General features: G+C 37.7%; 1 protein-coding gene across 2 annotated transcripts in view; it reads right to left on the bottom strand.

The window, feature by feature from the left end:
• The window catches only part of spata6 (spermatogenesis associated 6), a 74,091-nt gene that overhangs the window by 38,162 nt on the left and 11,259 nt on the right, over positions 1-24,670 (bottom strand). For both annotated transcript variants that reach the window (XM_072273769.1, XM_072273770.1), the window contains exons 3-8: positions 23,692-23,740; positions 23,555-23,596; positions 15,650-15,774; positions 6,739-6,819; positions 5,454-5,738; positions 750-855 (exon numbers count right to left, since the gene is read on the bottom strand). In XM_072273769.1, the coding sequence (XP_072129870.1) occupies positions 750-855; positions 5,454-5,738; positions 6,739-6,819; positions 15,650-15,774; positions 23,555-23,596; positions 23,692-23,740 (688 nt within the window). The remainder of the gene's footprint in view (positions 1-749; positions 856-5,453; positions 5,739-6,738; positions 6,820-15,649; positions 15,775-23,554; positions 23,597-23,691; positions 23,741-24,670) is intronic.

Genomic DNA, 24,670 nt, shown 5'->3' with positions numbered 1-24,670 from the left:
CGGATTTATTAGGCATTTTTCTAGTTAAAGGGTGAAGAGCCACATGCATGCACATTAAAACTATCTGCCCAGGGCAGGGTTGCTCCTGCTGACACAGCAGAGAGCAAGGTTGACAATATCAGCTTAATTCTAGAAATAAGCAGGATAAGGTAATTTACACAGGTCACTGACTGCCCAAGGGCACTCCAACTCTGTTTCAGCAGAACCTGTATATCTGTATTGCAAGTTTGTTAATCATTCTTAATAATATGCTTGCATCATCTCTTTGGAGAATGTGCAATGCAGCACTACTCTTAGACTAACTGAATCAAAATTAATTATAATGCATATTGTAATATCCATTAGAAATGATCTATAATGTCGTGCTTTAAAAATCTGATATTCATTATTCTTCATTCTGAACTATTAGTGTATCTTTGCCAAAGTCGCCATTGTTATCATCTATTAAACGATGTTTTCAGATCCTAGCTTCTTGGAATTGTTATATCAATTTGAGTTGTCACGCTGTAGTCTAATTTATATGGCTGGATTAACATGACGGCTAGATACAATGAGGACAAAATCTTAGCCAATCCAAACAGTTGACATCTTAACAAGTCTCCTGACTAATTGAAATTATAATATTTTAGGTTGTGATCAACACAGAAAAGTAGGTATAACAAAATGCAATAACTAAATAATAAAGTTAAGTACTTTGAACTTAATCACTAATGTTTAAGAACACAAAATAGAGAAGGTATTGGTCCTACCATCACAAAATGATGAACTCAGAGGCCAACTCTTCTGATAATTCGGTTTAGGATAAAGGGATGTGTTAATGCACAGATCATCAGTGGGCAACAACTTATGATCAATCTGAAGATACAAATAAAGTTTAAATTAAGCATGCAAAAGTAACTTTCCACATTGATTTATGTTTTTTTTCCAATACAAACTCAGGTTTTCATATACAATCCCATACTTTAACCTAATATATAGAATAAAGTATTATCATCAATATATTGAACAGAAAAGCCAATCCTTGTTTTGTGGAAAAATAGATAACATCTCTGTGTTAATTGACCAGTTAATTTACATTAATGATATTGCTTGAAGCTTAAATGTTAGCCAGAACAGCATAAAATATTTTCTTCAAATAGCAGTCATATCTTTTAAATCAAACAAAAGAGGCACATTTTCTCTGGAAGATAGTTCTTCTTCAGTGCAGTACTCTCTTAATAATTCACTGTGGTATCATCCTAGATTTTGTGTTCAAACATAGAAAGGTGATTAAATCTCTAGTTTAATGCAGGTCTGCCAGTTGTAATGACCCAAGAGGAAGACAATACATTAAGACAATGGTCTGGATTTTATGTTGGCATGAGAGCAAAATTACTCTGTAAAATTGATAGCAACTTTGGGATTGCCTTATTTGCATGATTTGTTGCAAAAAATCTGAAGCTGCTTTCAATAATTCATTGCAACACTGCCAGTTCCAATCCAACAATTATATCAACACAGGCACCAACAAAGAGCAAAAACTTAAAATAAACTTCCATCTAAAGAGAGACAAAGAGAGCTTTCCCATGTCAGAGGAGCATTTTAAGGGATATAGCTCAAAGAAACCAAGATAACAGATTTCAATTAGCTTGTTAATTAAAAATCTCTTCAGCAGCATGTTAATTTAGGAACAGTTTATTAGAATTATTTAAAATGATATGCAATGTCTATTAACTCTACATGAGTAATAATGTCCATGCTGTGAACTACGGAGGTCAATTGGCTCAGAGTTAGGAAGCAGAGTGGTAGTTGAAAGTTATTTCTCAGAATGGAGATCAGTGACTAGTGGTATGGCATAGGGGTTGGTGTTATTTGTTATTTATATAAATTGTTTGGATGCAAATATCCAATACTTGCCTAGTAAATTTGAGATCACACCATTTAGGAGTTGTTGTTGATAGTGAAGATTATCATAGATTACAGAGGAATCTTGATCAGTTAAGGAAGTGGGCCGAAGAATGGCAAGTGGATTAAATACAGTTAAGTATGAGAAAAGTCAAACCAGCAGAATCAGATTTAGATTTAATATCACTGGCATATGTCGTGAATTATGTTGCTTTGTGGCAGCAATATAACACAATCTATAAATTACAATGATATATAATAAAAATAAATAAACTGCAAAAAAGAGCAAAGAAAAAGAAAGAAATAGTGAGGTAGTGTAACACACACAAAATGCTGGAGGGATTCAGCAGACCAGGCAGCCTCAAAGGAAAAAAGTAAACAGTCAACGTTTAGGGCCAAGATCCTTCAGCAGTCCTCATGAAGGGTCTCGGCCCATAGCGTCGACTGTTTACTCTTCTCCACAGATGTTACCTGGTCTGCTGAATCCCTCCAGCATTTTTTGTGTATTGCTTTGGATTTCCTGCATCTGCAGATTTTCTCATGTTTGTGAGGTAGTGTACATGGGTTCATTGTTCATTCAGAAACTGATGATTGTGGGGAACAATTTGTTTCTAAAATGTTGAGTGTGTGTTTTCGGGCTCCTGTACCTCCTCCTTGATGGTAGCAATGAAAAGAAGGAATGTCATGGGTGATAGGGGTACTTAATGATGGATACTGCCTTTTTGAGGCATCGCTTTTTGAATATGCCCTCAATACCTGGGAGCTTAATGTCCGTGATGGAGCTGGCTGAGTTTGCTACCCTCTGCACCCCTCCTTCCAATCGTGCACTGCGGTCCTTCCATATCAGACGGTGATGCAACCGGTTAGAATGCTCTACATGGTACATCTGTAGAAATTTATGGCAGCCTTTGATAACTCCCCAAACTCCTAATGAAATATAGCTGCTGTTGGGTGTTCTTTGTAATTTAATATGTTGGCCCTGGGATAGATTTTCAGAGGTATTTGCACCTAGGAACTTGAAGCTGCTCACTCTTTTCACTGCTGATACCTCGATGAAAACTGGTGTGTGTGTGTGTGTTCCCTCGACCGCCCCCTCCTGACGTCCACAATCAAGTCCTTGGACTTACTGACGTTAAGTACAAGATTGTTGTTGTGACACCACTCAACCAGCTGATCTATCACACTCCTGTATGCTTCTTCATCACCATCTAAAATTTAGCCAATAGTTGTGACAACAGTAAATTTACAGATGGCACTTGAGCTGTGCCTAGCTACAGTTGTGGGTGTAGAGAGGATAGAGCAGTGGGCTAAGCACACATCCTTGAGGTGTGTGATTGTTAATTGTCAGCAAACAGATGTTATTTCCAATCTGCACTGACTGTGGTCTCCTGATGTGAAAGGCAAGTATCTAGTTGCAGAGGGAGGTACAGACACTCAGGTTTTGGAACTTGTTCATTAGTGCTTAAGATATGATGGTGTTGAATGCTAAGCTGTAATAAATAAACAGCAGCCTGATGCCAGGTATTGATATTGTCCAGGTGATTCAATGCTGAATGAAGAGCTAGTGAGATTGCATCCATTGTAACGAAGGACTTGTACAATGAATGAGAAGTGTCATGGAACAGAGACCTTGGAATGCAGTGCATAGCCCATTGAAAATTGTATTACAGCAGATGATAAAAAGGCCTCCATTAGTTAGACCACCAAACACAAGAGCTAGGACAATATGTTGCAGTTGTATTATTCATTAGTGAGGCTGCACTTGGAATACTGTGTACAGTTTTGGCTGCCCTTTTATAGGGAGGTCATGGTTAAACTGGAAGGATTACAAAAACAAATTATGAGGATATTGCCAGGACTAGAAGGCCTGAGTTATAGAGAGAGGTTTATTCCTCGGAATGTAGGAAAGTAAACCTATAGAAGTGATTAAAACATAAAGAAGCGTAGATAAGGTTGATGCTAACAGTTGTTTCACAAGGTTGGCGAGTCTAAAACTAAGGTGCATAAGTTTAGAATGAGAGGGAAAAGATTTCAAAAGGACCTGAGAGGCAACTTTTTCGTACAAAGGGTAGCGAGTACATGGAACTGGTTGAGGTAAATGGAGTGGTGGGGCTTGGAGTGATATGGGCCGAACACAGGAACTAGCTGGGTGGGCACCATGGGTGGCTTGGGTTCACTGGGCCAAAACACCTGTATTTGTGCTGTATTGCTCTAAGTTATTTAGAGAGATTGGACAGGCTGGTTTTGTTTTCTCTGGAACAAAGAATGACGAAGGGTGACCTGACAGAGATGGATATAATTAGAAAAGGCATGGATATGCAGATAGTCACGATTATTTTTCTACAGCAAAGGTCTCAAAAACAAGAGAGTATAAATTTAAGCTGACAGGAAGAAGTTTTAAAGGGCATTTGAGGGTAAGATTTTAAAAAAAAAAACAGAGAGTAATCTATATCTAGAACTCACTGCCAGAGGAGTCAGATGCAATCAGTACAATTAAAAGAGATTTAGACTGGCATTTATATAGGTAAGGCACAGAAAGATATAAACTAAACATGGCCAAATAGGATTGGTGCAAATGGGCAAGGTTAACATGAATGTGATAGGCCAAAGGGCCTTTTGTGCTGTACAATTCTCTGATAGGGTTTTAACAAGTTGTTTTAAATATTTCCAATTTTCCTAATGCTCAGTTCAATTGCCTATCATACGTGTATTGCCGATAAAAACACATACAAATGCTTGACAATGAATCAACACATGAACTATGTAAAAGCAAATTAGTATGAATGCTCCAAATGCTAGAAAAATGAAATCCAGAGGTTTTTTTTAAATGGTAAGAGACTGAAAAACATTGGTACTCAGAGGGAAGCTATAGCAAGCAAGAGGACAAATGACAAAGTAACTTTTATGGAATGAGGATTTTAGTACAAGAGTGAGATATCCTGCTTCACTTACATAGGGTCATAGTGAAAACATATCTGAATTACTGAGTGCAGATCCTAGCCAGGACATGCAGAGGCGACGCAGCAAAGGTTCACCAGATTGATTCCTGATATGGCAGGTTTGTTGTACAGGGAGAGATTAAGTAAACTGAGCCACCTGACCCAAAAGGGGTCACAAGTTCTTAAGGAGTTCAACAAGGTAGATGCTACGTTGCTATTTCTCCTGGCAGGTTTCCACAATCAGGAGGTAGGTCGCTGCATCAAATTGTTTAATTTTTAGTAATGAACGACGGAGTTCAGAAGAAATTTCTTCACCAGGTACAATGAATCTTTTGAATTTGCAATACGAAATGACTATGGAACCCTAGTCACTCAGTTTATTCAAGATGGAAATGAAAAGATTTTTGGTAATTAACAGATATAAGATTTGTGTGGAAAAGTTGTGTTAAAAAGGTAAATCCACCAGGAACTTATTGAATGACAATGCGGGAACAGGGGGCTTCTCCTGCTACTTCTAATGTAGAACAGAAAATTCTGAGTACTCAACATGTTAGGAAGCATATGTGGAAATAAAAAGGAATGTTAATGTTTCAAGTCAATGCAATGTTTTGATTATCTTTGATCACATACATGTCTTATTACAAATGGAGGCTTGCTATTGGCTGTCTTTTTAAATTCATAAGGCCCTAGATTTAGGTGCGCAAGTCTCTGATTTGCTTCCTCTGAGAGTGCTGCCATTCGTCTTTTGGTATATGGTGATGGAGACCGTGTCTGGGATGCGATTGTAGGTTCCTCATAGTGGTTATGTTTGCTGAACTTCCTTGGGCATTCTGCAAGGCAAGTTTTCCTCTTAGATGATTTTGTCAAAGATTGTCTGACTGGAGAGGTCTGTGTTTCCAACTTCATATTGTTCTCCTAAAAAAGATTATTTTGCACAAAGGCATTAATAAAAAAAAATTAAAATAATCTAGTAGATTAAACACAAAAAAGTTAGCAAGTACAGCAAATAATTAGGAAAACTAATGGGTTGTTGGCCTTTATTACAAGGACTATAAATGCAGGGAAGTGTTGAAATTGCCAAATAACAGAGTGCTCTTTACATCCTTGTAGGTAACTTCAACAACAGCACCTCCAATATACTTTAGCAGTCTCACTGAAAGTTTATAGTAATCTAAAATTCAATAATGTACTCCTAAGACTCCAGAATCCCCAAAAGTAAGTAAAAATTCAATAGTACTGTCAACAAACTACACAAAGATTTTCTGAAGATTAAGTGAATCCTGCTGAATCAGTACTAGATTAGACTGGGTGCAGGAAATGCATGCCCACTCTGATCTCCCTTTGCAGAAAGGAAAGGATATTTCTTTCCTTTAGTAAAGACATTTGTCTCCAATACAGGGTGAAAAGTTTAGTCAAAGATGGGTAAGCAATTCTTTATACATCTCTCTCCTTTCCCCGGTAAATTGCCCTCTGAATCATTAGGAACTCTTAATATGCTTCAGGTAGCTTAAAGAATGAGAAAGGTGTTAATTTTGATGTGTGTCTAATACTGCAAATGTAATGTTCATTTTGACAATTTTTACAGCATTTTGCTGCACTTCCAATTATGTCAACTTACTGTTAATCTGTGTGTAATACATAATACGATTTTAATCCTTGAATTAAATGACTGCAAACTATCCTTCAACACTATTTTTTCTTTCTAATAATTATGTGATGTGTGTTAAGAATTATAGAGTTATATAAACATTAAAGAAATAGTTGTTTTTAATAAGAAGAACATTCACACAACTGACAGGAGCATTAATCCAGAACATATTCAGCAATGTGGGCAGATTTACTATACATGGCAGAATAAATAATTAATATTTTTAAAATAATATTATTTTAGTCAATTATTTAGTGCAAAGCTCACCTCATTTTGTACTTGTATAGGGTTGAGTAGGCATTCTTTGATAATTGATGTTGTTGAGAATTCTAGTCGGGGAGCTATACCCTGAAGGAGAAAAGACCAAATAACATCAACAATTAAATCTACATCTCTCACATAATATCATGGGGAAAAAGAAACACGAGTTATCAGAACATACCTAAACATCATCCTGTACAGATCTACTGCTAACATTGCCTAAATTACAGAAAATCATACATTCATTCTAACCAGTTCATAATTCTCTACTTCAGAAATTAATGTTTCAAGCATCCTCACAGTGTGCCTGAGGTGATCTACTAGAAGTTCACTTAAGTTGGTGCAGAGGGATTGTTTCTTGACAAGAGAAGTATCATCTTTTTATGTGTTGATTAAAATTTCTGGAGATAAATATACTTCCATTATTGCACCCAAGATCTCTCTCTCTAATCACCACTAAATACATGCTAAATAGCTATTTACATAATCTGGAGTTTTAGGGCCTTACTAGGTTGTCAGCCTGTCTACATGTCACTCTAACCACTTTTTAAATCAGTTCTTTTAACATCAAAACAGGTGCAATTTCCTGAGAATCAGATACAATTCCAGCTTTCCACAGAACTGAGGCTGAATAAATACAGTATTTGCAACCTGAAAATCAGAGGGCTTAATTGCTGCAAGAATTCTTCTAATCATCTGCAATAAGTTTGGTGGACCATTCTTATTTCTTGCTGTTCCTCTGATTTTTGTAGAGCTTTAGGGGAGAAACAAAATTTGAGATAAAATGGCCTCAGTTTGCCCACTTGCTCATCTGGCAAATTATATTAGAAAACTCTTGACTTATTTTATTGTCATTGCTCACCAAACATCCCAAAATGTTTATTTTCCCTTAATACTTGCTCCAAGTAGCTTCAATCTCCAGCTCAACCCTCTGCTAATCTCACCTGCATTTACTGTCCTTCCTTGCTTTGCTTAATCTTTCTATCCAAATAAACTTCACCACACTTGTTTATAGCTGCCCACTTTGCATCTTCTGTGACCTATTTATTTCAATGACCTAAATTATAAAAAAACAGTCATCTCTGATCACTTAGTCATATATTTTCCTAATCACATCTCTAATCCACTCCAATCCTTTTTCCTATTTCTTTCATAGAACATTATAGCACAGGAACAGGCCCTTTAGCCTACCATGTCTATATGACCACAATGCTGATTTGAACTAATTCCTTCTGCTTGGACCTGACCCATATCACTTCATTCTCTGACTAAGTGCCTTTTAAGCACCACTATGATATCTGCCTCCAGCATCACGCTGGCAGCCCATTCTAAGCACTAACCACACTTTATATAAAAGAAACTTACCTCCTTTAAACTTTCCCCTCCCATCTTCAACCTATGCCCTCTAGTACTTAACATTTCCACCCTGGGGAAAGAACTCTGTCTACTTTATCAAACATGCCTCTCATAATTTTTGTAATCTTCTTTCAGCCTCTGACACTCTAGAGAAAACAAGTTTCGAAAGAACTCCCAAGTCACTAACAAATAAACAGTCACTTTCTCTATACCCTTTCACCCTCCCTTAAAATTTCTCTCTCTCTCCCTCTCATCTGAGCTTTCTCCTTTAAGATTCTCCATATACCCACACTTTTAACAAAGCTTTTGAATACTGTATGCAGTCTTCATATTGTTTGATAAAGTTCTTAGGTATGTCCTGTTGATTAAAGCACTACATAAATGTGCACTGCACTTGTTATTTTCCTTTTATGACCTTCTGCTCCCATCTTCACTAAATATTTTTCCTCCAACAGCTCCTGTTCTGCATTAGAAACAGTCATCTGCCTTGTGGCAATGCTAGCAGTGGCAGAAGTTTCTAGTTTATATCATTCTTACATCCAATTCTTATACAGTTTTAGGAACATTGCAGCTCCTCTTCACTAACCATTAACACAGGTGCAACTCAAGCCTGTGTGCTTAGCTTTCTGCTCTATCCCCATGTGTGGCTAAACACAGCTCCAATATCATCTCAGAACATAGAATAGTACAACACAGTACAGGCCCTTCGGCCCACAATGTTGAGCGGACCCTTAAACCCTGCCTCCCATATAAACCCCCAGCTTAAATTCTTCCGTATACCTGTCTAGTAGTCTCTTAAATTTCACTAGTGTATCTGCCTCCACCACTGACTCAGGCAGTGCATTCCACACACCAACCGCTTTCTGAGTAAAAAACCTTCCTCTAATATCCCCCTTGAACTTCCCATCCCTTACCTTAAAGCCATGTCCTCTTGTACTCAGACATCCCACCTCTCCCGGAAGTTCCGGGAGTCCCCCGCATATCGATAGTGGCTCCCTGACGCCCGGAAATTATATACAATATCCCGGAAATAGATTTTTTTTGAGCGGGAGAAGGAGAGGGAGAGCGAACATCCTGATTGGTCTCCCTTCATGCTAAGAGTGGTCCCCAACCATCGGGCCATGAGGAAACAATATGATTTGGCGATATGAAACGATATGAGTCAGCTGCACCTTTCTTCATTCCCTGTCACGCCCACTGTTGAATTTGAACGCACGCGAGGTCATCAGTGACCCGAGACGTGCAAAGGAATGGGTCCGTGACCTATTTGTGAATGTCCCTGGTGAATCATCCATGTCAGCGCAGGAAGAAGATCAACTCCTTGAGCTTGCAAATGACGATGGGCTGAAAAGTATGTTTGATATAACATCTCTACCGGTATTCTGGATCAAAGTCAAGGCTGAATATCCTGAGATAACCACGAAAGCACAAAACGTTGCTTCCATTTCCAACATATCTCTGTGAAGTGGAGTTTTCTGCAATGAATGCAACGAAAACTAAATTGCAGAATAGACTGGACATAAGGAACCCCCTTCGAGTATCACTGTCTCCCATCACCCCTCGATAGGACCGTCTTGTTGCAGGGAAACAAGCCCAGGGCTCCCACTGATTCAGCGATATTGGCATGTTGCAATGATTTTATATGTTCATACGGGGAAAATATGTGCTGTGTGTTTAATATCCAAATGTTACTTAAAATGTTATGATGCGATTGACTTATCACCTATATTCCGGTTGTGATTAACACCCCCGCCCGCGGTCAGCCGGTCCGCAAGAATATTGTCAATATTAAACCGGTCTGCGGTGCAAAAACGATTGCGGATCCCTGCTAAGTAGACTTATCAGTTTTCTCTGTGGGTGGGCTTTACAGTCAACCTCAAAAATAATGACAGTGTTGCTCGCTGCACTGTTTGCAACAGTGGCTTTTCTATTGCCCATGGTGGGTTAAAATGTAAAAGACATGTTGAGGTGAGTTTAACAGGTGTCATTCGTTCATTAGCATAGCTAATGTTATTTAAACTAGCTGGCTCGCCGCTAAGGAGCTGCGCTACTGATGTCCTACTTGATGAGGCCAAACTCCCTGTAGACTTGCTTAAAGTTGTAATAGAATAAACATGATAATATAAGTACATATTTTAATGTCACATTTTCTGCATATACCCAACTTGGTTTACAGATTAGACAAAATCACTAAACAAAGTATTACATACACCCTTGGAGGTCGACTGTGGGGGGGTGGGGGGGTGGGGATATGAGGTTGCGGGGGGCAGGGGTGCTACCTCCCTGAAATGAGTTTTTGCAGGGTGGGATGTCTGTGTACTGAGCAGTGGTGCCCTGGGGAAGAGGCGCTGGCTGTCCACTATCTATTCCTCTTAATATCTTTTATACCTAAATCTACTACGATACCACTGTTGTTGGATGAATTACAGGTGGTGATGGGTCAACTTACAGGAGAAAGCTAGGTTACATGGTTGAATACATGCTGCAAAAACCTCTCGCTTATCGTCAGCTAAACTAAAGAGCTGATTGTTGATTTCAGGAAGGGGAAAGAGGATGATCATGCACCGGTCTACACCAAAGAGTCAATAATTTTAAATTCCTGGGTGTTACTTTATCAGATGACTCATCCTGGGACAGTACACAGATGCAATCACAAGGAAATCATGCCAGTATCATTGCTTTCTCACAAGACTAAGGAAGTTCAGCTTATCATTGAACACTAACACCTACGTTTAAAAGTACCCTGACTGGTTGCATCATGATCTGCAATGGCAATTCAAATGTGCAGGAGCATAAGAAACTGAAGAAAATATTGGATTCTACCCATATCCCGGGCACATCCTTCCCCACAACTTGTATTACCCACAGGAGGCAATATTTAATATCACAAATCCCTGCCATCTGCACTATGCCATCTTTTCACAGCTATCATCAGGCAGGAGATAGGGTAGTCCAAAGTCCCATGCTACCAGGTTCAAGAACAGCTACTTCCCTTTATTCAAAATCAGATTTAATATCACTGGCATATGTCGTGAAATTTGGTTCTTTGATAGCAGCAACACAATATAATAGATAATAATAAAAACTGTGAATTGCAGTAGGTATATTTGTTGTATATACATAAAATAGTTAAATTAAATAAGCATAGCAAAAAATAGTGAGGTAGTGCACATAGATTCAATGTCCACTCAGGGAAGAAGTTGTTCCTGAATCATCAGAGTGTGTGCCTTCATCCTTCTGTATCTCCTTCCTCAAGGTAGCAATGAGAAGAGGGCATGTTGTGAATGGTGGGGAACTGATGGATGCTTTTGAGGTATCACTTCTTGAAGATGTCCTGGACGCTACAGAGACTAGTGCCCATGATGCAGCTGATAGAGTTCACAACTTTCTGCAGCTTCTTTTAATCCTGTGCAGTAGCCCCCCCCCCACCCTCCCCACCTCCATACCAGATGTGATGCAGCCAGTTAAAATGCTCTCCGTGGTACATCTGTAGACATTTGTGAGCATCTTTGGTAACATATTAAATCTCCTCAAACTTCTAATGAAATATAACTGCTGCAGTGCCTTCTTTGTAGCATAAATATGTTGGGCCCAGGATAGATCCTCAGAGAAGGTGATACCCAGGAACTTGAAATTGTTCACTCTTCCCACTTCTGATCCCTCTATGAGGACTGGCGTATTTTCCCTCATCTTACCCGTTCTGAAGTCCACAATCAGTTCTACAGTCTTACTGACAGAGTGCAAGGTTGTTGCTGTGACACCACTTAACTTGCTCCTGTACACCTTCTTGTCACCATCTCGAATTCTGCCAACAATAGTTGTGTCATCAGCAAATTTATAAATGGCATTTGAGCTGTGCCTAGCCACACAGCCTTGGATGTAGAGAGAGTACAGCAGTGAGCTAAGCCCATATTCTTGAGGTGCACCAAGGGTGTTCTTAACCAACTAGCTAAATCATAATTACTACAGTTTAGCAACATTATGAACACTCTGACCACCTTCCACTAAAATGAACCTTTTTTGTTCTGATTAAGTTTGTTTATCAAAATCTTGCATGTTTTTCTCACGAATACTGCTTATATATGCCTATCATACTGCTGCAAGTAAGTTTTAATTGCTCAGGTGCATACATGTACTTGTGCATAAGACAATAAACTCAACTTTGACTTTGAGCTCAACCTTCATAACTAGCTCCATAAGATTACTGTCTGTAGTGAGGTGTTCAAGACAAAAAGTCTTGTGGCTATCCTAAGTGTCTTCAATGGAAATACAGGAATATCCCATCTCCCAAAGTATATTGTCTGAAACTGAAAAATGAGCAAACATATTTTGAGAAAGGGCAATTCCTAATCAGCAATCAACTAAAAAGGAATTGAGCAAATTTTTCTTTGTGATAGATTTGATGTTAATGACAATGAGCAAGACCTATTTGGTTGGATGACAGAAAAGTAATCAGATTGTAGAAAGGCAATCTGAATATTATAATGTAGACATAGTGCCCACCACGTTAATCCCTTGAAGGTTGTTTTAAATTTGTAAAATGTGTGCTCTTATTTCTAAGAGATCTTGAGAAACAGCAAATTGTAGATTGAATATATTTAATCTTCCCTGCTGAATGAAATATCTTTTTGAGCACAATAAGTAGTTCAAGCAAAATATTTTAATAGGTATTCAAATGTTAATTTCAATATATAGACAACTTAGCCACTAACACGTGATCATATTATGACAAGTGGATAAATCTTGATTATTATAACTTTGTTTTGAAATGACCTTGAATATTTTTTCAAGAACTATTTTATATGCCTTAAATATATGTCGATAATGAAATGCTGATGTTTCTTCAGTGTTCTTCCAAAAAAATAAATTGCCATATAATAGCGTTTATGGAAGTTTTACTGTATATTCAGAAAAATTTAACTAAATTTTACATGCAAATAAATATATAATCCATCAAGTTCAATGTTGTTATCATAACACATTTTCCTTAACCTACTGTTACAACATCAGAAGAGATCTGACAAGACTTTTTATAATTTTAGGCTAAAATGGTTGAAAGTTGCCTTTCAACTCATTGTAAGTTCAACTAGAATTTTGAAGGTGATATTTCTAATGTTATGTAGGTCTGCCTTGTCTGTGAAATGACATCAGCCTTCCAATATTATGTTTTTGCAAAGGATTGTATCAGACTAGCCTCTGGACCACTCTTTTTAATGACAATCAATGTGCACCAATGGTGAATTCAATGGGGAACCAACAATTCATAATATCATTAACTCCTTGATCCACTGAGATAATCTTTGGTCAGAGACATCAATGGCATTGCTGTGAAAATGTGGTGCTGCTGATACAAGCACAATCATAATAATAGCCGATTTGCAAAAGCATCAGGAAAAATTTTCTAACACATTTAAGCTGGCACTCTACACTTAACCTACACTCACTTTCGCAATATGTTTCCAATATGCACTGAAAAATCTTGTAAATAACTGTCAGCAATTTGGTCTTCAGACATGATTCCAAAATATACCCGCTTAGTTTAAAAAAACAAGTCAGCCAGAGGTTAATTTGCGCAATAGGCAGATTTCTAGCTCATGATCCTAATATCAGAGACCACGTATTCACACCAATGTTGCTTCCCAGGTATATTCAAATGAAGTATCCAGCCAATCTACATGTAAATTCTGTGGGTAGGGAATTGGGGTTCAGGAAGTGAGCACAGACTAAACCAAGCCCATAGCCTTGCTGGGAAGGCAATGGAATTCCTGTTCTTACTGGTAAGAACAAAGAAACAAGTCTTCTTGAGCATTTTCCAATGGCCGCTTTAATTCGCAACAAAGTCCAAAATCTGATCACTGCATCATCACATGTTACACTCAATGTCTGCCTAATTTGCTAATAGGCAACAAAAACAGCTGCTAGTGGTCACCAAATTACAGGAAAGGATATAAATAAGGTTGAAAGAGTGCAGAGAAGGTTTACAAGGATGTTGCCGGGACTTGAGAAACTCAGTTACAGAGAAAGGTTGAATAGGTTGGGACTTTACTCCCTGGAGCGTAGAAGAATGAGGGGAGATTTGATAGAGGTATATAAAATTATGATGGGTATAGATAGAGTGAATGCAAGCAGGCTTTTTCCACTGAGGCAAGGGGAGAAAAAAACCAGAGGGCATGGGTTAAGGGTGAGGGGGGAAAAGTTTAAAGGGAACATTAGGGGGGGGCTTCTTCACACAGAGAGTGGTGGGAGTGTGGAATGAGCTGCCAGACGAGGTGGTAAATGCGGGTTCTTTTTTAACACTTAAGAATAAATTGGACAGATACATGGATGGGAGGTGTATGGAGGGATATGGTCCGTGTGCAGGTCAGTGGGACAAGCAGAAAATGGTTTGGCACAGCCAAGAAGGGCCAAAGGGCCTGTTTCTGTGCTGTAGCTTCTATGGTTCTATGAATTGGCATTGACTCCATTTGTGAAGTTATCAGCTACCAATTTGGAGTCATAGATTTCCAGAAATCTAGTTCTAGAAGTAAACTTCTCAGCCAAAGATAACTTGAATTTTCTACCCATAAGAAAATAAAAAGTGATACTTCTGTCAGCTTATATTCAAATACAGTCAATCCCTGTGTTATTGAAGTTTAGATAACAGAAATTCACACTGACAGAATTCCTTAATCATCATATAACGGTTTGAGATGCATAATAAAATGCACTTCCCAGAAATTTGCATGAAAAGCCAATAAATAACACAATACGTTGCTTTCAACTCATATTTCTTGATGTATGTGCAGATAACATAGGTTTGCATTACAGAAAACTACAAGAATGAGCTCCCCAACCCCCACAGCACAGGGGCAGTCTATAAGATTCCAAAGGGTTACAGTTTAAAATTGAAAGGATTTAAAATATACATTGTCAAACAAGGATGATGAACTGCAATAATTATAAATAATATTTAAAATATGACTGTTTCTATTAAAATCAGATTCTATTTTAAGGTTAGCTAAGAAGCTTTGGATTAATAGTTTGATATTATGCTGTTGGAAAAAGTTTGAATTAAATTTTTTTAATGAAAAATCTTAGCAAATTTGCATGCAATTTTCAAGTGTTGTATCCTATTAAGTTCTCCATTCTTGTCACTAGTGCTGTTCAAAGAGATCATGTTAGTTGTTGCTCAGTCAGAAAGCACAGTACAGAAGGAGCTGTGATGTGTGGAAGAGCATTGTGTATACTGAGCTGCGTAATAAGTTAGCCTAGCAGACTTATTACCTTCAGGAGCCAAGTTTAATCTAGGTCACTGGGCAGATAAATGCTTCCCAATTCAGGCAAACTGTCCTGCTTATGCAGAGGGGTGATAATACTGTCAAAGTAAAATAATACTTCCTTTTTCTAATACGATATGCCTAAAATGGATTCTTGTCTCTTTCAGCAGAAATACTATATTTGAACTTGATAAACCTTAAATTCACCTTCAATTTCTTGAAAATGATTACTTGCTAGAATGAAATTTTGGAAAATATGTTGCAATGTAATATATATTCTGCATTAACTGCACATCAATACTTACAGGAAAATCAATTGATCTTTTCATTAATAGTTCTCTGTCCATTCCTGGATAGCTTGGTGTCAGCCTGTGACCAGGATAAAGAAACTCCCTCGTGTTCTGCTCATAAATAGACAGTGTTTCGCCCACTGCAAAGAAATATTTTGAAGACATCATACCTTGAAACTTATGACCTATTTCTCTTCTGTAACAATAGTAATTCAGAACCCCTAATGCACTGCATAGTAAAGTACTTGATTTTACAGAATTACCAGTTCAGGCAATAGATTGACATGCCACTATGAATAGCATTGGGGTTCCTAATGATGGAGAAGAATGTTAGGCAATGAACACCAAAATAAGGGTAAGAGTGCTAAATGCTTGGCTGGTGCTGAAAAAGATAATACATATAAAAAACCAAGAACAATAATTTGGATGGGATATGATAATGATGGTAAAACCTTTACAATCGATAAAACTAATCTGACACACCCATATCCTATAACCATATAACAATTACAGCACGGAAACAGGCCATCTCGGCCCATCTAGTCCGTACCGAACTCTTACTCTCACCTAGTCCCACCGACCTGCACTCAGCCCATAACCCTCCATTCCTTTCCTGTCCATATAGCTATCCAATTTAACTTTCAATGACAACATCAATCCTGTCTCAGCCACTTCTGCTGGAAGCTCGTTCCACACAGCTACCACTCTCTGAGTAAAGAAGTTCCCCCTCATGTTACCCCCTAAACTTTGGCCCTTTAACTCTCAACTCATGTCCTCTTGTTTGAATCTCCCCCACTCTCAATGGAAAAAACCTATCCACGTCAATTCTATCTATCCCCCTCATAATTTTAAATACCTCTATCAAGTCCCCCCTCAACCTTCTACGTTCCAAAGAATAAAGACCCAACTTGTTCAACCTTTCTCTGTAACTTGGGTGATGAAACCCAGGTAACATTCTAGTAAATCTTCTCTGTACTCTCTCTATTTTGTTGACATCTTCCCTATAATTCGGTGACCAGAACTGTACACAATATTCCAAATCTGGCCTTACCAATGACTTGTACAATTTCAACATTACATCCCAACTCCTATACTCAATGCTCTGATTTATAAAGGCCAGCATACCAAAAGCTTTCTTCACCACCCTATCCACATGAGATTCCACCTTCAGGGAACTATGCACCATTATTCCGAGATCCCTCTGTTCTATTGCATTCTTCAGTGCCCTACCATTTACCATGTATGTCCTATTTTGATTAGTCCTACTAAAATGTAGCACCTCACATTTATCAGCATTAAACTCCATCTGCTATCTTTCAGCCCACTCTTCTAACTGGCCTAACTCTCTTTGCAAGCTTTGAAAACCTACTTCACTATCCACAACTCCACCTATCTTAGTATCATCTGCATACTTACTAATCCAATTTACCATCCTATCATCTAGATCATTAACGTATATAACAAACATTGGACAAACAACATCCTCTGTTAACAACTCTGCTCCTCTTCCTGCCTCACAGCTGTCCTGTTCTTTGTTTCACAATAGAACAAGGACTGATTTGTAAGAACCTCAGCATGTCTTTAACTAGCACTAATGACGCAACTCTCCTGTTGCTAGAATCATGATAGGAAAATCTATTACGCAGAAGGTCAAGCCAGTTCAAATGTGCCAAATTAATGTGTTATACCTCAAGGGGATGTCTGCACAGTCCTTTTCAAACATGAGAGCAAGAACTAAGAGGAATAATGGCAAATCTAAGACACAAGAAAGACTGTACATGCTAGAAACCTGGAGCAACACACAAAATGCTGGAAGAACTCAGCAAGTCAGGCAGCATTTATAGCGGGAAATGGACAGTCAATGTTTCAGGTTCAGACCCAATTACAGTTAATGACGTAGTCCAATGAGTTTTGGTTCTATTCCTGGCATCAAGCTCCAAGGAAGCAGAGGTAAAAACTACACAAATAGAGGAAATCCTGATACATGTTAAAACAATGCCATTCAATTAATCATGTCATAAAGTTTGTTAATATTTACATTGGAAATAAAATGAACTGAACACAATTATATGACAAAAGAACTTGTAAGTCTCTGTCCTTTATCATATGTTTAAGACATTCTGAATGTTTTAGCAATGGTTTACCAAAGGACTGGACTCACTATTTTTATGTAGTAAAGGGTGGGAATTTTTTTTTCCCCACAATAAACAAAATTCTATAAGCAATTTAATTAACAACTTGATTATCTGCATCTTTTAAATGATAGCTTTAGTAGAATTTCTTGCTCTTCAAATATTACAATAAAACTGTTAAAATCTAAATTTTAGCAAATGTTCACAGACTTAGATTAAGATTTCATCTGAAGGACTCTGATATCCTCTCCTTATACTGCATTTGCATGAGATCAAACCAGTTCTCCAACTCAGCAGTGAGACCACTGCTAACCATTGCAATCACACGTGGGAAATTCATTAATGATAAATGCACATGTAGTAGTGGTACAGAACATGATATTTTCTCGCTGATACAAACATAGGAGATGCAATTTTGCCTCAACTTTTTCCACTAATTAGTGCTGTGAATATTGCTTTCAAGTGAAGCAACAATTTACTTGTACTTTTATTAATGTAATATTATGCATTTGCTGATCCATGCAGGACCTATTTTACAGGGAGGCCAAAGGTATATTGGGCAAGTTCTTTACTGAACATCACCGTTCGGTCCAGGTGACTGAGCTTCCAATCACTTGGGATCTCAAATAAAAACAGATGCTTGATAAATAGGAGCAGGCCATTCATCAGGATCAAAGCTCGTCATCTACCACAGCACCATTTTCTAGCTCCTGATTAACTAGAATAATTTTGAAGGAGAAAGTGGATAGTGTTGGTCAAGTTGTGTAATAAATCGACAGTACACAGCATGCAACAAAACTGCAATTTTTCAAATGCATTCATTGTAGGTCTGAGCCAAGACAGAAAGATAAGTTATAGAGCAGAACAAAGTATTAAAGAAAATATTCTCTCAACTACTGTTTGCTGCTCAGCATGGAAATGATGTGCTTTGTTCAAGTATGATATTTTAGTAATAGCTATTCATATCCCTGTCAAATTTTAAATTCCTCTCTTATGAAATTGCAGATGTTAACAAGGCAAAGTTGCAAACTGAGATCACAATATAGAAACTAACTTCTCAAAGAATTTTAAATGCCAACTCTATCACAGTACACTTTCAGTAGAATTTCACTTAATGTTATTTGAAATGAGCAAATAATGCAGAAATTTTTAACGTTGCAATTCTACATTATTTAAATGACCACAAAGCCACCAGTTTGTTTTAAAACTTAACATAATCATGGTGGCAGAAATGCACCCCATTTACCTGAAACAATACCATTAAAGTTTAGCAGGTCATGCTGCATCTATGGGATAATAATAAAGAGTTGACTCTTCAGATCAAAGTCATTTTGTCTGAACCACAGAGGTCAATGTTTAGAACCCAATCTGTATCAACAGTTTGGTGGAGGGAACCAAGTGCCATATTTGCAAGTTTGATAACAATATTAATCAAGGCAGCATTGTGAGTATGGAGCAGGATGTAAGGTGGCTTCAGGGGAAAATAGACAACTAAGGGAGTGGGTAAGAATATGGTAATGTAAACTAACATGAAAAGTGCAAGTAGTAAAATGCAGATGTTTTTATACACAAGTCACTGAAGCCGGTGGGCAATTTGAAGAGCAAATGATACATCAATTTTTGTAATGAGGGCATTTGATTACAGAAGCAAGGAAGTCTTATTACATTGTGTTAATCTTTGCTAAGAGGTCACCTGGAATTTTGCTCTCCTTCTCTAAGAATGTATGTACTTGCCATAGAGACAGTGCAAAAAAAGACTCTAGACTGTTTCCAGGGATTCACTGTAAGAGGAAAGAACAGTAATTTGAATGGAAGGTGATAAGGAAGGTTAAATTATCACCTCCCATTGTACTTTTTTACAGTTTGGTTAATGGCATTTTCTACTGAACGTCAGGCAACACCAGTGAGGTAATGCTTGAATAAATAGAGTGCAAAGAAAAAAAAGAATAATGAGGTAGTATTCATAGGTTCATGGAACATTCAGAAATCTGATAGCAGAGGGGAAGAGGCTGTTTCTAAATCATTGAGTGTGGGTCCTCAGGCTCCCTTACCTCCTCCCTGATGGTAATAATGAGAAGAGTGCATGTCCTGGACAGTGAGGACCCTAAATGTTGGATGTTACCTTCTTGAAGTTCTGCCTCTTGAAGATGTACTCTTACGGTAGCGAAGGTTGTGCCCATGATAAGGTAACAACCCTCTGTGGCCTCTTGCATCCCTGTGCATTGGAGCCTCCAGACCCCTGTGCAACCAGTCAGAATGCTCTCCACTATACATAGACAGAAAATTACAAGAGTGTTTGGTGACATACCAAATCTCCTCAATCTCCTAGGAGTAAGCCATTGCTGTACCTTCTTCATGTTTGCTTCATTTTTTTTTCCCAGGACAGAACCTCTGAGATGATGACACCCAGGAACTTAAAGCAGCTCACCCTTCCCACCACTAACCAATTAATCTATTCTTTCTGTGCACCTCATAATTTTGTACACTTTTTATTTATTCCCTTCCCTTGCTTCTAGCATACCCCTCTAAAAGTATGAATCATTCACTTTCCTCTTAACTAAAATCCCAGCGATACTTTTTTTTTGAATCTCCTCTATATGCTTTCCAATGATGTGGTGAAAGATATTTGATAAAGAAAGAAGTATTTAGTGATGAGGATGGTGGTGCAAGACAAATGGGATGGTAAATGATCAATAGAAGTAACAGAAAATAGATTTGTGGAGCTGTAAAATGCAACACAGTACTGTCATCAGCAGCTGTTGTCTGAAAACCACCAGGAATGGTGATTATGACCTTGTATTCTTGAGCTCAGGTACAGAATTTGCCAGCTATAACATGTCATAGTAAAAAAAAACACAACTATGAGGTGCTTTATCTCCAAACTTTCACTGCACTGTATTAGAGCAGAGAAGCAGATCAGGGCTGATGTGATTGATAGAAAAAAAATATATATATATATATGTATATATAAATATATAAAATAGGGAAGCCAAAAAGTGTGATGGACTTAAGAGTTCCAGAATGAATTTGATTAAGTCCCACAGAGATTAATCAAGACTAGAGCACATAACATCTGAGGTAATGTACTAACATGGACAAAGAATTGGTTGTTAGACAGAAAGCAATGGAGGGAATAAATTGGCAGCCTGTGATGTTCATAATTTGACATTGTCAGAAGATGATTGAGAATATAAAAGACACTTTAGGACTATACAACATCCCAAATGAAGACTTTTACAATTGCATTAACATCTAGCCAGCAAAATTAAAAACTGACACAATGGATGATATTATATGTTGTATAAAAGATGGCTGTAGTTATTGAAAGCCAATTAGTCCAGCCCCAGGATATCAATGTAGGAGTTCCTTCGGGAAGTGTTCTTGGTCCAATTATTTTGAGCTCATCAGATGCCAATCAACTTCCCAGCTCTTTACTTCACCTCTTTCCCCTCTCCCGGTTTCAACCATCTCCTGCCACCTTGTACTTCTTCCTCCCTTCCTCCCACCTTCCTTTCCAGTCTTGATGAAGAGACTTGGCCCAAAATATTGATTGTTTACTCCTTTTCGTAGATGTTTTTCCAGTTTACACTGTTCACCCTTTCCCATGATAAATTCTTTCATAAATTATGATTACGAACTTCCTGAAGCAGCCCACATTTGCTGAATGGGTGGACTTAATTTGATAATGAGCAGTGTTTCGCTTATGCCAAACGTAGCATTTAGTCTGGTGGCCACAAAGCTCAATTTTGGTTTCATTAGACCATAGAACCTTCTTCCAACTGAAATTTTCTTAAATCCATCTCCTAACTTATGCTTCTCAGTAACTTTTCCACAGAGCTGTGTGGAGTGTTCTTTTGTCTTCATGATGTAGTTTATGTCAGGATACTGACTCACCAGCATTTGGACCTTCCAGATACAGGTGTATTTTTACTACAATCAATTGAAACACCCTGACTGCACAGGGTGATCTCTATTTAATTAATTATGTGACTTCTAAAACCAATTGGCTGCACCAGTGATGACTTGGTGTGCATATTAAAGGGGTGAATACTCAAGCAATCAATTATTTTGTGTTTTATATTTGTAATTAATTTAAAATCACTTCGTAAAGATTTGTTTTCACTTTGACATGAAAGAGTCTTTTTCTGTTGATCAGTGTCAAAAAAAGCCAAATTAAATCAACTGTGATTCAATGTTGTAAAATGATAAAACATGAAAACTTCCAAGGGGAGTGAATACTTTTTATAGGCACTGTATCTACACCAGGGTCGTAGCCCTCCATTTCTCTCATCTATGTACCTATCCAAACTTCACTTAAATGTTGCAATTGAGCTCACATCTATTAGTTACACAGGCAGTTCGCTCCACACTTGCAGCACCTTTTGAGTGAATTAGTTGCTCCTCAGATTTCCCATAAACAGTTAAATTTTCTCCTCTAGTTCTAGTCTTACCCAACACATTACCTATACCCTCATATTTTTGTATACCTCTCTACGATTTACGCTCAGTATTCACTGGATTGCTGGGGAAAGTCCTAACCTACTCAGCTTTTCCCTGTAACTTAGGTCAAGTCCCAGCAATACCCATGTAAATTTTCTATGCACTTCCTAAAACTCATTGATATCTTTCCTGTAGGTAGGTGACTAAACTGCACATAATATTTCAAATTCAATCTCACCGATGCTTTATACAACATTCCAACTCCACTACCCAATGCCTTGATTTATGAAAAGCCAATGTGCCAAAAACTCTCTTTATAACTTTACCCATCTGTGATGCAAGGTAGATAGGCCATAAACATTACTGTAATAAATTGCTATTATGGTTTTTCCCCATTTGAAGAAGCACCTTAAGTAGTCTTGCTGGATTCATAGGTTCATGGATAGCTACTGCCTAGACTCACAGTTGCTATCTCATTGTGCAGTGCTGGATGAGAAATGGGTCAGTATTAATAAAGAGTATTCTCCATTGAAGCTACAAAGGCTGCCATGGAGTTATGGTGAACGAGGTTAAGGAGGATGGAAAATCAAGAAGGGAAAGGTTGAGCAAAGGAAGGCAGTGTGTTCGATAATGGGGCCCTCCAATCAATAGAGCAGTCCAATTAGATCCTGCACTGCCACTGCAATCACAAGTGACAGACTGCTGCATCTACACACTACTGCCCAGATCCTGCAGTCTTTTTCAAGACTACCTGCAGAAAAGGCAACATTTGTAAATAAATGTAGATGAGTCAGTAACAAAAAATGTCCCCATGATGTACTTGGTTAGTCTAAGTGAGTGAGTAACAGAAACAAGAAGCTTGAACCACTTTCTTTGATATGGAATGCACAAAATATGACAAGGGACTAGTATTATATTTCAGCTAAGTTATGAAAGGAAGTGCCAATGTCTGGGACTTGACACTTCCTGTCATAATTCATCTGAAATATAACACCAATTCTTCAGACAATTCAAAACATCTGAATAACACTTGTTATGTGCAATTTCCATGTAAAAACATATTTACCAATCTAATATCTAAGCACTTCTCTTTTTCCACTTCTGCTCACCTGTTTATTTCTACCCACATTGTGCATTACCTTACAAAGTACTTTTTCTATTACTTTTCCTTCTTGGCTTATTTATAAGAGAGAAATCTCAGGATCTCAGTATAATCTCTGGCTCACTATGCATGTATAATGGCAGTAGCGCGCTACTGCTGATAGCAATCTTCAGAAAATATATTTCCATTGAGCAAACAATAACCGATCAGTGCACATTTTAATATTTTTGTAAATTTTCATAGTACCTGGTGGAGTCAGTTGTATCAATTCAAATTTTGTTGTGTCCACTGCGAAAGAAAAAGAGAAAATCAGAGTAGCTAAGAGAACGTCATCAGTAATTAAATGATAAATGGGTGTTAAAGATGTAATGCATTATTCTTACTTTCCAGCATGCCTGCAACATCCCCTGGATTCATAGCTTCTGGAAAGCTCTGTTTTATAAAAAATAGAAAATAGAAGTTTAACTGCAAAAACAAACACGCTAATTCATCACTTGGAAATAATCTTCCCGTAACAGGAAAGACATAATTAAAATGTAATTGCTGTCCTTGAAACACCAAAGGGGGATGTTTTAGAAAACCCATATAAATCTGGACCAATATTAATTTGAAATTAAAAGGGAATACTTAAATAGTCAATAGTAACAATTTTCTGCTGGAATCAATAAACTGTGGAATTCATGCAATACATCTTGCAATTAATTTAACTTGTGGAATGTACTGAACTATTAAAAATTCAAGTCAGAGCTCTCCATTTTTAAAATTTATTTAGCGTACAAATAATGTCATCATGAAAGTAACTTCTATTATGTTTCTATGAATATAGAATATCCTGAAATTAGATTTAGTGTAGATCTGTTTTCTTTAAAGAAGCCAACATTCATCATATTTTCAAAGGGCTGTAGATATGACATGCTATCTGCTAAAATGAACAGGCAGATTTCCAAACCAGTTATCAAGAAGGAAAAGGTGGGTTTGAAGGAGAAGGTCAGAATTGTCAATGGTTAAAAATAAATGTTTGAACAGTGGGAAGAGATGAGCCAAATTGCTTTGGTTTGTAGAGGTAATTCCAGACCACAGCAACTTAGCCATGGCTGAGTAGAGGGAATGAGAATAGAACAGTTGATTCAAGTGAGAAAAAGGTGCAAGCAGGAGCATATGGCAAGAAAGTTCAGCTGTAGTTCAGAATCCCTGTAGAGATTTACTAGGTTTATCTCAGGGTAATACATATTGAATTTAAGACTGTTATACGGAAGCAGGTTCACGCGTTTGCTAAGTGAGACAGAAGACACTGATTACAGATAAGCACATTAAACATTTATTTACAAACAGAAAAACATTCACCCTAAGTTACAGACACTA

Source organism: Mobula birostris, chromosome 12, assembly GCF_030028105.1.
Source record: "Mobula birostris isolate sMobBir1 chromosome 12, sMobBir1.hap1, whole genome shotgun sequence".
In the NCBI taxonomy this organism is placed as follows: Eukaryota; Metazoa; Chordata; class Chondrichthyes; order Myliobatiformes; family Myliobatidae; genus Mobula; species Mobula birostris.
Note: the sequence above shows the minus strand (reverse complement) of the source record. Positions and strands in the feature narration are given on the sequence as shown.